The sequence below is a fragment of the Spermophilus citellus genome (genome assembly GCF_964194105.1).
Source record: "Spermophilus citellus genome assembly, chromosome: 1".
Lineage (NCBI taxonomy): Eukaryota > Metazoa > Chordata > Mammalia > Rodentia > Sciuridae > Spermophilus > Spermophilus citellus.
In genome coordinates this window covers 605,861-622,114 of record NC_138182.1, presented here as the reverse complement: position 1 = coordinate 622,114, position 16,254 = coordinate 605,861, and the positions used below count along the sequence as shown (strand labels likewise).

The 16,254-nt window shown below is 55.5% G+C and overlaps 1 protein-coding gene across 7 annotated transcripts in view; it reads left to right on the top strand.

Moving 5' to 3' along the window:
• The window catches only part of TMCO3 (transmembrane and coiled-coil domains 3), a 39,695-nt gene extending 28,427 nt beyond the window's left edge, over positions 1-11,268 (top strand). For 3 of the 7 annotated variants that reach the window (XM_081310548.1, XM_081310543.1, XM_081310542.1), the window contains 5 exons: positions 1,069-1,264; positions 4,467-4,617; positions 7,460-7,539; positions 8,462-8,611; positions 10,777-11,268. In XM_081310548.1, the coding sequence (XP_081166674.1) occupies positions 1,069-1,264; positions 4,467-4,617; positions 7,460-7,539; positions 8,462-8,611; positions 10,777-10,947 (748 nt within the window). In that variant the 3' untranslated portion in view covers positions 10,948-11,268. Of the gene's footprint in view, positions 1-1,068; positions 1,265-4,466; positions 4,618-4,916; positions 5,152-7,459; positions 7,540-8,461; positions 8,612-9,251; positions 9,511-10,776 lie in introns of those variants that run through there. The other 4 variants (XM_081310544.1, XM_081310546.1, XM_081310545.1 and 1 more) reach the window with 3 other exon arrangements.
• Positions 11,269-16,254: the final 4,986 nt, after the last annotated feature.

The window sequence follows — 16,254 nt, the reverse complement described above, 5'->3', positions numbered from 1 at the left end:
GCAATGTTGTGAGAGCGGCACCCTCCTTAGACCTACACCAGCCAGCCGGTGACGGAGGCCTGAGAACTAAGCTGGCCAGAGGGAGAGGAGGGCTGGGGCGGCATCCAGTGAGGGGCCTGGTGCATAGGCCTGCGCCTGGGGGCCCTGTGTGGCTGGCAGGCCGAGGGGAGGCAGGCTGGTGAAGAGGACGGCTTCCTGTGCGGGGAGCTGGTTCTTGTGCAGAGCAGTGGGTCGGGACAGGGTCTTGGAGCATGGAGAGCATTGCCCAGGGCGGGTCCCAGCCAGGCTGGTGGTGGGGAAGATTGGTCAGGACTGCAGGGCACCCAGCAGCTTCAGCTGGGGCAGTGGAGCAGCCCTTGGGGCAGCCATGGAGGGGCAGCTGCAGAGTGGGCTCCCTGGGCTCACAGAGTGGTCTCTGTTGTCTTTCCTGCTTCGAGCCCAGCTCTTTTCTGGTCTCCCAGGTCATTGTGCAGCAGTCTGAGCCTGGCGTCCAGTGCTGGTGCAAGCTGGACTGCAGGGACAGGCCCTTTCTTGTGATGGGACGGTCTCCTCTCTGAGCAGGCCTGGAGGAGGTTTGTCCTGACTAGCAACAGTGAGGTCTGAATCCTGCCACTGTCCCTTGGTGGCTTCCTGTGGAAGCTCTGGGCTAAGTGTCAGTGACCACAGGCCCCCACTGTCTCTGAAGCACTTGGTAAGGACTCACTGTCCTGCACCCGGGTGTTAGGTGTCAGCTTCAGGAGTGTGACTGGGCACTGGGACGTGCTGCTGGAGGTCACCGGTGCTCTCCTGGGGGTCACGGGCCTCCTGCTGAGAGCCCGGGCGCTGACTGCTGGGAGGAGGGTCGTGGTCCCTCTGGCGTCCTCACACCTGGGAGACTCGAGTGTCCCAGTGCTGACTGCAAACTGCCCACGTCTGACTTGGATCTGACGCACACTCATGCAAGTCGCAGGTTCATTCTAGTTCTTGGTTGTGTGTGTGATTTCGTCATTCATTCTGTGACGCGCCACAGGAGGAGAGATGCAGACGTCCCCTGGGCGTGGGTGCAGTAACATGCTCTTTCCCTTCCAGCATGGTCGTGGGAGTGCTGCGCACACTGCTCCTGGCTGGCCAGACCCTCTTCTCCCTGGCTGCGGTCTGTCTGCTGTGTCTCCTCCTAAAGACGTACCTCATAGGACCCTTCTGCCGGAAGCTGCACGTGGAGAGCAAAGGGAACAAGGAGGTCCTCGTCCTGGGCGTGTCTGCCTTCATCTTCCTCATGCTGACGGTAACTCTCACCCCAGCCGAGTCCTGGGGGCCCGCGGACTCTCACGGAAGCCTGTGGTCGGGTCTTGGCCGTTTCATCTGAGTGACGATTGAAATGTCTAAAATGCACGTGGTTCACGGTGCTGGGCCTGAACCTGCTTGTTCCATGCTCACTCCTGGCAGGTGTGGTCAGTGCATGCTGCATTGGCCACCTCTGAGCTTGCGAAAAGCCTGGTGCACGTCTGGCCAGGCTGCTGTCATGAGCCCTGCCAGCGCCCGAGCAACTGGGCAGCTAGGAGCCTTGTGGCATGATGAGGCAGGCCAGTCTCATCTCCTGGCCCAAGTGGGGAGGGTCTCCAGGCCACTTTCAGCCCAGGCTTCTCCTCACTCTGAGGGGAGTTGTGGGAGGGTCCCCTTGGGCTCCCTGGGTCTACCCGGGACAGCAAGGCAGCACTTGCACCGGCAAGGTCACCCAGTTGCTGCCTCAGGGTTCATCTGGCTGAAGAGAAGGCCAGTCACTTAGAAATGGTGCAGGAGTGTCCACAACAGCTTCACTTGGAGTAGCCAAACACTGACCTGATGTCTTTCAGGGTGAATGACAGGCCGCTCCCAGGAGCCCCTGTCTGGCCCACCAGCTGCTGGTATGTGTAGCCTGGGGCTTGCCGGAGAGCTGGGCTGCAGACTGCCCCAGAGTGTTTAAGTAGCAGGTGGGCAGCGACTGGACATCAGGGAGGGTCAGGGCACCCAGGAGTGGCAGAGGGCGCCCAGGGTCTGCGCTGCAGGCTCAGGTGCTGCTGAGGCACGGCCCTCGTCCTCAGACCCTCCCGTGAGCACAGCATGCTTCAGGGTCACAGGTGAGAGCCAGCTTCACTTGCTCATGTGCGCTGTGTGCTGTCATTCGGGAGGGGATTGAGCGCGTGTGTGCTGGCAGCTGCTCGCGGTGCCGCTCTGTGCTGGAGGCTTCGTGGCACACGCCATGGGGCCTCTGCCTAGCATGCGTGTGGCTGTGACTGGCTGCTTTCCACTGCCTGGTGCATCCGGGGCTCTGTCCTCTCAGCCTGTCACCAGGCTGTCTGCTCTGGGCTCCTCCATGCTGCCTCCCGGTGCCCACACCCAGGTCACACACGTTTCTCGTCCTGCCTTGCCCTTGGCTGGCGTTCTTCCTTTGTTGCCCATCTGGACAGCACCTGCTGGGCTCCTGCCGCCAATGTTGAGGTGCAGCTCAGGGGTCCTGGGGGAGCTTCCCGCGGGCTGCACTAGGTGAGTGCATGGCCACTCTGCTGCGGGGCGGGGTTTGTGCCACTGGGGCTGCGTGAGTCCAGCTGCGTGCTGTTCAGCAGGGTTGTCTTCTGGATGAGCACAGATTGGAGGTGGAGCTGCTAGTCGGTCCCAGAGCACAACTGATGCCATCACTGCAGATGTGACGGCTACCAGTGTCCCCCACGTGGGTAGGGAGCTGGCCATCCCGCGTCCCTACCCACGTGGCATTGTTTCTCTGGTTTTGTCCTCTCCTGACACCTGCATCTCCGTTGTCCTCAGGACTGCTGATGTTGCACACCCACTGGGCACCAATGAGCCGAGTAGGCACCTGCTGGGGCGCCAGGGAGCCATGCGGGCACCTGCTGAGGCACCAGGGAGCCATGCGGGCACCTGCTGGGGCATTAGGGAGCCATGCAGACGCTCACTGGGGTGCTGGAGAGCCATTGGGCACGTGTTGGGGTGCCAGGGAGCCATGCGGGCACCTGCTGGGGCACCAGGGAGCCATGTGGGCACCTGCTGGGGCATTAGGGAGCCATGCAGACGCTCACTGGGGTGCTGGAGAGCCATTTGGGCACCTGCTGGGGCACCGGGGAGCCGTGCGGGCATGAGCTGGGGCATTAGGGAGCCATGCAGACGCTCACTGGGGTGCTGGAGAGCCATTTGGGCACCCGTTGGGGCGCCAGGGAGCCGTTTAGACAGTTGCTGGGGTGCTGGCGTGTCTGGGCACCTGCTGGGGTACTGGAGAGCATCTGGACACCTGCTGGAGTGCCCGGGAGCTGGGAGCCAGGGAGCTGTCTGGGCACCTGCTCAGGCACGGCAGAGCTGTGTGGGCACCTGTTGAAGTCTTTGGGTTGTTTCTCTCTGCAGTTGTGATTTTCCTCCACATCTGTGGGGACGTGCGTGTGGCCCAGTGTGCTGGCCTCGTCTGTGGTGTGGAGGTGTCTGTGCCTCACGCCTGCCCTGGCCACTCTGCAGCCGTGCCCTACCTGTGCACACTTGTGTTGGTGGGTTTGCTGATAGATGAGCTGGACTCCAGCGTTAGTTGTCGAGTGTCTTCTTTAGCAGGTCATGAGAGGCTCTGTGTCGTCCTCCAGCTCCACGGTCCTCTGAGAGCTCAATGCTGGGTGTGCGCTGCTCAGGGACTCGATGCGCCTGCCCTGGATGAGGCGTGTCGGCCCGTGACCGTCATCGTGGATTGTGGCTGTGGGCGTCCGGCTGTGTGGTGGGCACGTGTTTGAGAACGTGAGCCTGTGTGTGTGGGGGAGTGCTCGTGTGCTGTGTGTGCTGTGCGTGTGTGTGTGGTGAGCACGTTTCTGCTCCTACCTTGCCTGGATCTGTCTCCTGTGCTCATGTCTGGTGGCTGTGGGCCCGGAGGATTCTGTGTGGTCATCACATGGGGCAGTGTGGTGTCTAGCCCTGACACGTCTGATTGGTGCTGTGCCAGGCCGTCGGGCTGCGGGGAGGTGTGTGCCTAGAGCTTGGGCGTCTGCTGGGCCTGCTCCCGTGCAGGAGTCCCGCCGCGCCTCTCGCCAAGGCTGTCCCAGCTTCCCGTCTCGCAGCCAGGTGCACCCTGCTCTGGCGACCTGCTGCTGCGTCCTTCCGAGCTCTGTGGGCACTCCTCTTCAGGGCCCTTGTTAGTGGTGTCTGTCTTCTCCTGTGGTTGGAGGTTGGTGACAGGAATCCATCTGCTAGTGTCACAGTCCGGCTGTTCATTGTTTCAGGTAAAGGAAATGCAATCACAAATGCTAAAAATAAATGTTGAAAATGCTTTTGTCCAGAAGTCCCACGGCTTCTGCGTGAAGTTTCCCTACCCGTGTTAGTTAGGCTCTGGGAAGCCCGTGTCTGAGCTGCCGTGCGGGGCAGTGCCATCCTCACCGTGCACCTGGTGGTGTGTCTGCACCTGGTGGTGTGTCCTAACAGTCGGTGCTGTGTTCCCGTCAGACGTTGTCTTCTCTGTCACCTAGGTCACGGAGCTGCTGGACGTGTCCATGGAGCTTGGCTGCTTCCTGGCCGGAGCTCTGGTCTCTTCCCAAGGCCACATGGTCACTGAGGAGGTCATGGCCTACCTGGAGCCCATCCGTGACTTCCTGGCCATCATCTTCTTCGCCTCGATAGGTAACGTGCCTGCCGTTGGTCGTGACTGTTGCTAAGCACTTGCGGATACTTCCACGAGTGTTGGTGTGTGAGCAGTCTCTCCAGAGCCTGAAGGAAATCGGACGTAGAAAGGCGGAGGCGGCAGGCTGGCTGGGGCTCAGGTGGAGCGCTTGTCTAGCATGCGTAAGGCCCTGGGCTCCATCCTCAGCACCACATAAAAATAAGTACAATGAACGTATTGTGTCCAACTACAACTAAGACCAAAAAGAAAGGGGGAGACAGGCAGAAAGATGTGCCCATGCACATCTGCTTGTCTGCAGGTACCGTGGTGGTCACAGGTCTGGGAGGCCATCTCCTGCTGTCCCCACGCAGCCTGCAGGGGTGAGCTTTGTGCTCACCACCCCAGCACCCTGAAAATCGCGGGAACTCTATGGGCCATCCCCTGGGTGAGTTGTTAAGACTACACCGATCATGTCCAGGGGGTTGCTCTGGGACCTCCAGTGGCTGGCCTGGAGAAGTGGCCTCAGCTGACGGGGCTGCCTGGGCTGCTGAAGCCCTGCCAAGTCCCTGGCCTCTCTCCCTTTGGTGATCATTGTCCTAGACACTTGCCCAGTCTGTGTGGGTCCGCAGATCCAGCTGCCCCAGGGAGATGTGGAAACTGACCTGGAGCTTTACGTGGAATCGTGAGGGGCCAGGCATAGCCACTTCCGTCCCAGGGAGAAGCAGAGGAGCCCCACCTTTCACCAGAGGGGAGGGAGATCTTTGGCCAGTGGGGTTGGTGAGCTGGTGCTATTCGGTTCCCGGGAAATGGGCCCAGAGCAGGGAGGCCATGGAGAGCCCGACGGTTGGTCTATCGTCCTTTTCCCTTGGCCCTCCCGCCTGTGCTTTTGCACTCAGGCCCCACCTGTGACACCCACTCGCATGTGGAGTGGACTCTGCCGTTCCCCCTCCACTGGGCAGGGTCTGAGGAGATGGACCAGGCTGCGGAAGGCACTGGGAAGAGGGCCCGTGGGTGTGGAGCTCCTGCTCTGGAGCCTGGTGGCCGTCCATGGACAGGCCCAGCCGCGCCCTGCCTGGCCTCCCCCCCGTTGTGAGGGAAGCTTTACTGGGACTCAGGGTGCGTCTGTGCTTGTGGTGGTCAGCTTGGGCTGTCCTGACAGCCCCTGGATGGGCTGCTCCAGCCACGGAGGTCTCTTTCTTTATCTAAGTCTCTCTTTTTTTTTAACTGTTAACTAAGCTTTATTTGACAGAAAGTTTACTATGTGGCTCCCCTGCCTCTCTTCCTCTTCCAAGGCCACAGCCTAGTGAGTGACCCCCCTCGGTCACCTGGTTACGTCCTCAGGCCTCACCTCCAGACACCCCTGGTAGGGCCCCAGCTGCAGTGTGAGACTCCGTTCAGTCTGGGGCCTGGGGCAGTGCAGACCGCGTGGCCCACGAGGCAGGAAGCACTGGCCACCCGAACTCTGTGGAGCGGGCTGCCGGCCTGCTGCTCCCCGCCACGCCACTTCCTGCCAACGATTCGGCTCTCATTCTTAGGAGATCTTCAGCAATGACTTCATCCCCTGCCTGACCCACCTCCCTGGGCATAAGAGGGTTCTGGAGCAGGCCCTGCAGGTTCTGGTGGGACGGAGAGGTGTATCGTGGTTGCTTGTCACTTCCTGGGGGACCCGGCTTGAGCCCCAAGGCCCTGGCCCACCTGGATGCCTGAGGCCTTGCTGCTGGCACAGTGACCCTGAGGGTTGCATTCACCCACCCCACAAGCCCACGTGGAAGACGCTGGGCCTGGGAGGCTGAGCGCTGTAGTTAGGAAGTGGAGGGCCAGGGCTGGGCGGAGTCACGGGTCCCCTGTGGCACACATGGTGTTTGGTGTTTGTCATGAGAGTCGGTGACACCGGATGGGAACTTGTGGCCTGGCTGGCTTGTCCTCCTGCCAGTCGAGAGTGATGTGACACCCAGTGGCAGGGTCCCAATTTCTCACAGTCCCCAGTGCTGCCATGCTGATGTCGTGAGCCGAATGCAGGGCAGGGTGCCAACCAGCAGGTGTTGCCTCCTGGACAGCGTCCACAACAGCTGGGCCTGCATGGGACAGGGGCTTGCAGGGAAGCCTGCGGCAGCCAGGCAGGAGCCAGGTTGTTCACCAAGCCAGAGGCAGGAGCCCAGGCACCCTGCGGGTGGAGAGGCTCTGGGAAGAGCTGGGGCACCGGGGGAAAGCAGAGCACAGCGCCCATCCCGGTCTGACAGAGCGGGAGCAGCCGGTGCACATCAGCAGAGTGCAGCCCAGTGGTGGGGGAGGCATCTCTGGGTTTCAGGAGGGAGGAGACCTTCACGATGCACTTCCAAGGAGACACAGATGGGTTGTGGGTCTCGACTCCCGAGGTCTTGGGTACAGTGCTCCCCTTGGGGGATGGTGAGGCTGCCCGCAGGTGGAGCTGGAGTTCACTCCCTGCAGCTGCCTGTCCTCTGGCCGTCCCTAGGAGTGCACAGCAGCAGCCTCTGCAGGAGTGGGAGCAGGGAGGTGTCAGGAAGACTTCCCTGTGGCCTCAGGGGATGGGCAGGAGCAGCCCGACTTGGGCTGGCAGTAGACACAGGACTGTGGCCCGCCTGGATCCGGCTGCCCACTTGCAGAGGCAGGGCCACACACCCAGGTCTGGGGAGGCCCGTGCAGGGACCCCACCCTCTGTGTGGCAGGAAGTGGCAGTGGTCACCCTATTCCCTCTCTCTGGGAGAGGGAGAGGGCTTGGCCCAGTGTGGTTAGGGGACTCAGGTTGTACTTCTCTCCTGCTGGAGCAAGGGGAGGGTCCAGGGCTGGCTGGGCCCAGGCATCCCTGGGCCTACCTGTGCTCACCTGTGCTGCCTCCCGCAGGGCTGCATGTGTTCCCCACCTTCGTAGTGTACGAGCTCACGGTGCTGGTGTTCCTCACCCTGTCGGTGGTGGTCATGAAGGTACTGACACTTCTTGCTGTACTTCACGCCTGTGGGAGTCCACGCCTGTGGGAGTCCACGCCTGTGTACTTCACTCCCTGGGAGGCCAGCTGGGACAGGCCCAGGGTGACCTGTAGCCTGCCTCCCAATGGAGGGGTTCACACGGGGGAGTTGCTGGAGGGTGAGACGGGGAGCAGCCATCCGAGTTCCTGTGAGGCTCTGCTGACGTGGTCTCGCTGGGGATGGGTCTGCAGGACCCCAGGCCCCTTCTGACAGAGGCAGACGCACTCAGAAGTGAATGCCAGGAGTTGACCAGGCTTCCCGCATCTGTTCTCTGGGTCACTTGTTAATATTTCATAACATCCTGTGAAAGTTGGGTGCAGAATCAGATGGTGGCAGAGCAGCCTCACTGGGCTACTGGGCTGCTCACTGAGAGAGGTGCCCTCTCTCTTAATCAAACCCTCTCCATCTTAGACGCTACTCAACCTTAAATGCTGTTGATTTAGTTTGGGGAAAGGTGTATTTTCTGCTAGTAAACCTGAGCCTCCTCTTTCACCTTCATGGGCTGCCTAGCCTTGCGGCAGTTTGTGTAGTTGCTGTGTTCTGGGGACCACAGAGCCTCTGGTACACCCTGCTTGGCCACTCGAGGCTGTGGCAGCCTTTGATGCTTCCCATCTAGGTTCTGTGTTTTAATTTTTTTATTTTTTGTTACTGGGGATTGAACCCAGAGGCACTTACCCACGGAACCCCATCCCCAGCCCTTTTTGGTTTTTAGAGACAGGGCCTCACTAAGTTGCTCAGGGCCTCACCATTGCTGAGGCTGGCTTTGAGACTGCAGTCCTCCTACCTTAGCCTCCCCAGTCTCTGGGGTCATAGACATGCCACCATGCCACCTGAGTTTGAGATCTCACTGGACTTAGGAACACGAGCTGTGCTCTTGCAGTTTGTGTTGGCAGCACTGGTCTTGTCTCTCATCCTGCCGAAGAGCAGCCAGTACATGAAGTGGATCATCTCTGCAGGGCTGGCCCAGGTCAGCGAGTTCTCCTTTGTCCTGGGGAGCCGGGCGCGGAGAGCAGGCATCATCTCCCGGGAGGTGAGTGGTTACTGTCCCTCAGGCGTCAGCCCACAAGTCCCTAGGTGCAGGGGGGCGGGCAGCAGCTCTTTCAGATGCTCCTGTCTGTGCTGGGGGATCTCCAGGGTCACTCCTCCCCAGCACGTGTGGCGTCTCAGGTGAATCGCCAGGTCGCACTTCCTGAACTGCTGCCTCTGACCGTTGCTGATCTGTCTGGGAATGGGCAGCAGGATCCTGCCCTTGAGGCTGAGCTGCTGGATGCGCAGCTCACAAGAGGCCTAAGCCTTGTACTCGACCCACTGAAGGCTGCCGTGAGGTCAGAATCAGGGGTCTGATGTCCCCTGAGTGTGAGGAGCACAGGAGTCTTCCTTCAGAGTGTACTAGAAAAACGGAACTGCCCCAGGGACATTGGGCAAGTTGGTGTGACTCAGGTGGCCCGTGGGGCTCACCCTCACATAAGCAGAGGCTCAATGCCTTGAGTTTTTCTTCCCATGTCCCATGTCCTCACCTGTGGCTCTACTTGAGGTGCCCTGAAAAGATAGAGAGCGCTTGGTTTGCAGAGGTGCCTGTAGTGCTGGGTGTGACTCTGCCCAGCCTTGCACCCATGTGGGGATCCCCCTAAAGCTCACTGTGACATGTGCTGTGCTCACCTGTGTTGCAGGTGTACCTCCTTATACTAAGTGTGACCACACTCAGCCTTCTGCTGGCTCCTGTGCTGTGGAGAGCTGCAATTACAAAATGTGTGCCCAGATCAGAGCGGCGGTCCAGTCTCTGACCACGCTGGGCGTTGAGCAACTCTGGGACGACCTTGGAGGAGGTGTGCGCTGGCGTCAGCCCGAGTGCCGTCAACAAGGAGCAGTGTCCTCCTGTCTGCCTGTTGGCACAGGCTCCTGCTGTTGCGGAAGTTCCTGGCATGACTGTCTCGCACTTGTGCACAGTAGGACTGAGGCACTGGCTCACGGGTGCCTCCACTGTTTTGCCTCGATGTGCCTTTTTTCCTGAAGTTATTATTAATTTCTATTGTTAATTCATCAGTTAATTATTTTTTGTAAAGAAAAAAATTAGGAAAATTTTTATTGTGCAACTTTAGAATTATAATCTGTTAGTCAACTACTTGTTATTAAACCTGTCTGCTGAAATCTTAATTCTGGCAGTGAGTCTGGAAGCTTACTTTTACCCTTTTTGTTTCCTAGGTGAGATGAATATTTTATAGATGTCTGTATGCCTCTTAGCTATTTATTTATTTGTTTGTTTGTTTATTCACTTATAGTGCTGGGGATTGAACCCAGGGCCTTGTGCATGCAAGGCAAGCACTCTACCCACTGAGCTATATCCCCCAACCCTGCTGTTTTATTTTATAAATAAAAATATTTGGGGGGTGGGGGTACCAATTTGTTGAACTCAGGGGCACTTAACCACTGAGCCATATCTCCAACACTTTTTATTTTTTTTGCTTTTTATTTTGAGGCAGGGTCTTGCTAAGTTGCTTAGGGTCTAGCTAAGTTGCTGAGGCTGGCTTTGAACTTGTGATTTTCTTGCCTCAGTTTCCCAAGTCGCTGGGATTACAGGTATGTACCACCACGGCTGCCCTTTTAGCTATTTTAAATGAAAACACTTCCATGTCAATCACTAGTAGGTATAGCACTCTTGAAATATTTGATTTTGAGTCATAAGAATGTTCATTCTTCAGTAAAGGTCAGTTATGATCAGGGTATAATTAGTTGAAGTTTATTGAAAATCTGTTTTGATTTTTGTATTGAGCTAATCTTTGCATAAAACCTCAGCTAATTTCTAAATGGTTTGTACATTGCCTTGCTGTTCTCCGAGGATGGAGCAAGTGCAGTACTGTTTGAAAAGCTGAGATTCTGACTTCTGGTATGTTGTCAGGTGCCCACTGATGGAGGTCTGTCACAGGGACCCCACAGGGCCCTGTTTTAGTCCATTTCAAGGTGCATAACAAGACCTAACTAAGGCTGGGTGCGGGAGTTCATTTCTGTGTGTGCAGCTGGGAGGTCCAGGTCCAGGGGGATACTGTCTCTGCACTCCCAGGACGGTGCCTGAAGGCTGTGTCCTGGGGGAGCAGCCGGGAGATCCGCTCCCATGAGCCCTTCCTGTACCGCAGTCCCCTGGGGGGGCGGGACACACCTCTGCATCTGAGCAGGTTTTCTCTCCTTTCGGCTGCACAGGTATTTGGTAGAAAGATGGATCCTGTGTGCCCTTCACGAGGAAAGCTGTTGTGGAAGCAGTTTTCCTCTGCACATTGGCTCTGGGAGCTGAACGGTTCCGCCAGCGGCCTTGAAGGAGACCGTGGCCCCATGTGCTGTGTTGAGGATGTCCGTCAAACCGTGGGGAAGTAAGCTGAAGCAGGACACGTCTGGTCTGAAGCGATCAATGGAAAGCTGATAGAGAGGTGTCTGGAAAACGGCTCTGGTCTCCCTCACTGCTGCCTGATGCCACCCTGCTGGCTTTCCCCCCCAGTGTCTAGCATCCTGCTGAGAGTGTTGGCCCTGCCACCCACCTTGGGTGTCCACACCGAGGGAGCCCAGGACAGGACAGCTGTTTAGGGAGAGGATGGACCAGGAGGCCTGCACTAAGACCTAGGGAGGGCAGAGTCTCCAGAGTGACCACCCTGTGTCCTGGAGCAGGGATGGCTCCGGAGACCTGGGGACTGGGATCCTGAGTAGTGAACTGAGTGTTTCCTGAGCGTGACCTGGAGAGAGACGGGGAACGGGGTCAGGCGCAGCATCTGGGGTCTGCAGGAGAGAAGTGGAGGTGGGCTTTGCTGTCCAAGGGAGCAGTCACCAATAGAGGAGCATCAGGGTTTCAGAGTAAAGGCTTTAAAAGAGGAGCCCCGTGAGGCGGTGCAGCTCGGGCGCGGCAGACTCAGGTGTTCCCAGTCCGTGGTGCCCAAGAGGCTGGGTGCTGGCGGGAATGGAGAGAACTTCCGCAGCCTTCTGCTCGCACCCCTGGGATGGCCGGCTGTGGCCTGCCCTGGACAGGGGCTGGGTCACGTGGAGCTGAGGCTGTAGACTTGGGCCTCAGGTCTCAGGGTTGGTCCTGGGTGGCCAGGGGACAGAGCCAGCAGACCAGTTTCCCTGAGGTTTGTTTCATGAAAGCCAAAACATTTGAGTCCTCTGTTCAGACGGGGGAGGGAGATGGGTTTGTGCAGAGGAAGGTCTGAGAAGAGCCAGGAAGGGGCACAGCTGCTCCCTGGATTTCTGAGTGGGGGTTGCGGAAGGATGAAGTGGCCATGGCTCCTTCCCGCTGGATGTCTCGGGCTCAGTGGCCGCACCCTATATGTCAATCAGCTTCATCGCTGTGACCAAAATACCTGGCAAATCACCTAGAGGAGGGAAAGTTTGTTTGGGTTCACGGTTTGAAGGGATGCTGTCCCTGGCCATCTACTCTTTGCTCTGGGCCTGAGGGAAGGCAGACTTGGGGGATGGGTGGGGCAGAGGAGGCTGCCGGGCACATGGTGGTGGGGAAGCCGGGAGCAAGGGAGAGAGGAGGGAGGGAGGGGCCGGGACAAGGTGAACCCTGGTTTCCATTCCTTCGGACAGCTACGTCCCACAGTCTCCACAGCTCTGGGGTCCCCACAGCCATCGATGGGTCAGTCCACTGGTGAGGTTGGAGCCTAAGGACCAATCACTTCCCAAAGCCCCCCTCTGGACTCTCCTGCCCTGGAGACCAAGCTCAGGCAGCTGTGCCACTGGAGCCAACTGAGCTGCACACACATCACCATGGAGAAGCTCAGGTTTTCTGTGAGTGGACCTGGAGTTGGAGTGTCCCAGCAACTGGGGACACTCCAGGTCCACTCCAGGTCCGCTCAGAAAACCTGCACCTGTGAGAAACAGATCCCGAGCTCCTCCTCCAGGGCAATGTGTGTGCAGCTCAGTTGGCTCCAGTGGCACAGCAGCCTGAGGTCCTCCTCCAGTAGGGTGTGTGTGTGTGTGTGTGTGTGTGTGTGTGTGTGTAGCTCACTTGGCTCTAGTGGCACAGCAGCCTGAGCTCCTCCTCCACTAGGGTGTGTGTGTGTGTGTGTGTGTGCGCGTGTGTGCAGCTCACTTGGCTCTAGTGGCACAGCAGCCTGAGCTCCTCCTCCACTAGGGTGTGTGTATGTGTGTGTGTGTGTGCAGCTCACTTGGCTCTAGTGGCACAGCAGCCTGAGCTCCTCCTCCACTAGGGTGTGTGTGTGTGTGTGTGTGTGTGTGTGTGCAGCTCACTTGGCTCTAGTGGCACAGCAGCCTGAGCTCCTCCTCCACTAGGGTGTGTGTGTGTGTGTGTGTGTGTGCAGCTCACTTGGCTCTAGTGGCACAGCAGCCTGAGGTCCTCCTCCAGTAGGGTGTGTGTGTGTGTGTGTGTGTGTAGCTCACTTGGCTCTAGTGGCACAGCAGCCTGAGCTCCTCCTCCACTATGGTGTGTGTGTGTGTGTGTGTGTGTGTGTGTGCGTGCGTGCGCAGCTCACTTGGCTCTAGTGGCACAGCAGCCTGAGCTCCTCCTCCACTAGGGTGTGTGTGTGTGTGTGTGTGTGTGTGTGTGCGTGCGCGCGCGTGCGCAGCTCACTTGGCTCTAGTGGCACAGCAGCCTGAGGTCCTCCTCCAGTAGGGTGTGTGTGTGTGTGTGCAGCTCACTTGGCTCTAGTGGAACAGCAGCCTGAGCTCCTCCTCCAGTGGTGGCCCGTGCGGGGAACACCTTAGGGTAAGTGATAACGTAAACTGCTGGCTCCTGAGGGCAGTGCGAGAGGATGGGTAACCATTTAAAGATTCTTTTTTTTTTTTTTTTTTGCTTTTGTTTTAAGTTGCCAGTCCCTGGAGATGGGTGGGATGTTAGAAAAACCGCTCACATCTGCGGAAAAACTATTTGCGTCTGAGGAACAGATAGGGAGAAAGTACGGATGGACATTTCAGGAGGATAGAAAGGCTGATATAATGAATTTTTGTTTCATTTTGTCTCGGTTTTCTTTTCCATTATCTTAGTGAGGGGTATCTTTGTCACGGAAATATGGAATTAAAAATTAGTAAAAACCAAACCGAAAGGGTGTTAAGTAAATTGGTAGAGGAAGGCGGCATCTCAGTAAAATCAAGAACAGTTAGGGTATACATCAGGACTATACAAAGGTATAGCCCATGGTTCATTAAACAGGGTTATTAAATATATCACAATGGAACCATCATGGTGAAGATTTAAAAAGGATAGAAAAGGAAAACCCAGGAACTCTGCCAGTTGGCACATTGCCATTGTGGATGATGATACGATTTTGTTTGCCTAGTCCAAAGCTTTCAGTTCAGATTATGGTAGAAGACACATTAGATCAGGAAAAAGAGGAGGCCTCTCGAGATAGTCAGAAAGGGGAAGTAAGTTTAGAGCAGAAAAAGCCATCAGGGGAAAAGTTACAACAGGAGGCTGCTACTAACACCTTTCTATCACCAGAGGGCGTAAGTGTCCAACCAACAGCTCCACCTATGGAGACAAAATATGCTGGGCCCCCCAACCCCCATAGTTGATAGATGGGATTCTGAGACAGGAGCTCAAAGATTAGCATGCCCTGTATTTGAGATGGCAGGAGGGCAGCGAATTCACCATGCTTTAGATTTCAAAACAGTGAAGCAGCTGAAAGAGGCTGTAACAACCTATGGTCCTCAAGCACCCTTCACTGTAATGAACATGACGCCAGCAGATTGGACTAGTATGTGTAAAGCTGTGCTAAATGGAGGACAATACCTGTTATGGAAGGTTGCCAATGAGGAATTTTGCACGGAGACGGCTAGGCAAAATGCAGCAGCCGGTTATCCTCAGAGAAATCTAGATATGTTGTTAGGAAAAGGACCTTATGAGGGTCAGCTGCAACAAATTGCATATGGTCCTGGCGTATACTCACAAATTGCTGCAGATGCAGTTAGGGCATGGAAGACTTTACAAGGACATGGAGGTTTACAAGGTCAATTATCTAAGGTAATACAAGGAGCTAATGAACCTTACACTGAATTTGTAGGTAGGCTTATTCAAACAGCTACCAGAGTTTTTGAGATTACAGAACAAGCAATGCCATTAATTAAACAGCTAGCCTTTGAGCAAGCAAATTGATGGTGCAAGGAGCCCATTAGATCATGGAAACATGGAGATTTAAACACATATATTAAATTATGTAGAGACATTAATGAACAAGGGCAAGTCTTGGCAGCTGCAGTACCACAGGCTTTAGATGCCAGGCCAGAAACATGCTACAATTGTGGACAAACAAGACATTTTAAAAGGAATTGCCCCATAGGAGGAGGGTTTAACAAAACTAGGTATCAAAGGGGTAGAATACCAGGTATTTGCCCACGATGCCATAGAGGGAGACATTGGGCTAATGAATGCCGTTCTCAAACCACCATAGAGGGTACTCTGTTATCAAAAAACGGACAAGGACCAGGTGTTTAGCCATGATATCGTGGAGAAAGGCATTGGGCTCCATTGCCAAAAAACGGACAGGGGGCCCAATGCTCCGGGGCCCATGACCACAAATATATGGGGCACTGGAGGAACCCAGCAACACCATCAGGGTAGTGCCCATTACACATTATCCATTAGATCCCTCATCAGACAAACCAGAGGGAGCGCAGGGCTGGACATCTGTGCCTCTGCCAGAGCAGTACTAACTCCAGAGATGGGAGTTCAAATCATTCCCACAGGAGTAAAAGGACCTCTTCCCCAAGGAACAGTAGGCTTATTATTGGGACGCAGTTCTTCTACACTAAAAGGACTTATGATAAGTCCTGGGGTAATTGATCCCAATTATGAAGGTGAAATAAAAATTATAGCTAGTTCTCCAAGGTGTATATCAGTAATCTCACCAGGAGATAGAATATCACAGCTACTAATAATACCCAGCTTACATGATAAATTTTCCAGTCATACTATAGAAAGAGGTTCCAGGGGATTAGGCTCCACAGGTGTAGATTGGGCTATACTTTCTTTAAATTTAGATTCTCGCCCAATGCTAAAACTAAATATTCAAGGACATGAATTTAATGGGCTACTTGATACAGGTGCAGACCTTAGCATCATCTCTCGTCAAGAATGGCCAAAACACTGGCCATTACAACAAGCCACTCAAACGCTTCGAGGCCTAGGAGTGGCAACTAATCCCCATAGAAGTGCAATGGTATTAGATTGGAAGGATCCTGAAGGATGTGAAGGAACTATACAGCCATATGTATTGGATCATGTTCCTATAAATTTATGGGGATGAGATGTCCTAGATCAATTAGGTTTGACATTAACAAATAACATCAATCCAAATGCACCCACTATTATGGCTAGACAAGGTTTTAGGAAAGGAAAGAGATTAGGAGAACAACAACAAGGTATAGCAGCACCAATACAAACAGATCAAGGAACAGACAGACATGGATTGGGTTTTCAGGAGGGGTCAATGAGACAATAAAAATTACTTGGAAATGAGAAAGGCCAATTTATGGGTTCCTCAGTGGCCCCTGACTAAAGAAAAGATACAAGCAGCCCATAACCTAGTCAAACAACAATTAGTGAAGGGACATATACAACCTTCCGTATCTCCCCATAATACTCCCATTTTTGTCATCAAAAAGAAATCTGGTAAATGGAGATTATTGTAAGATTTAAGAGCCATTAATAATGAGATAGTTATTATGGGACCTGCT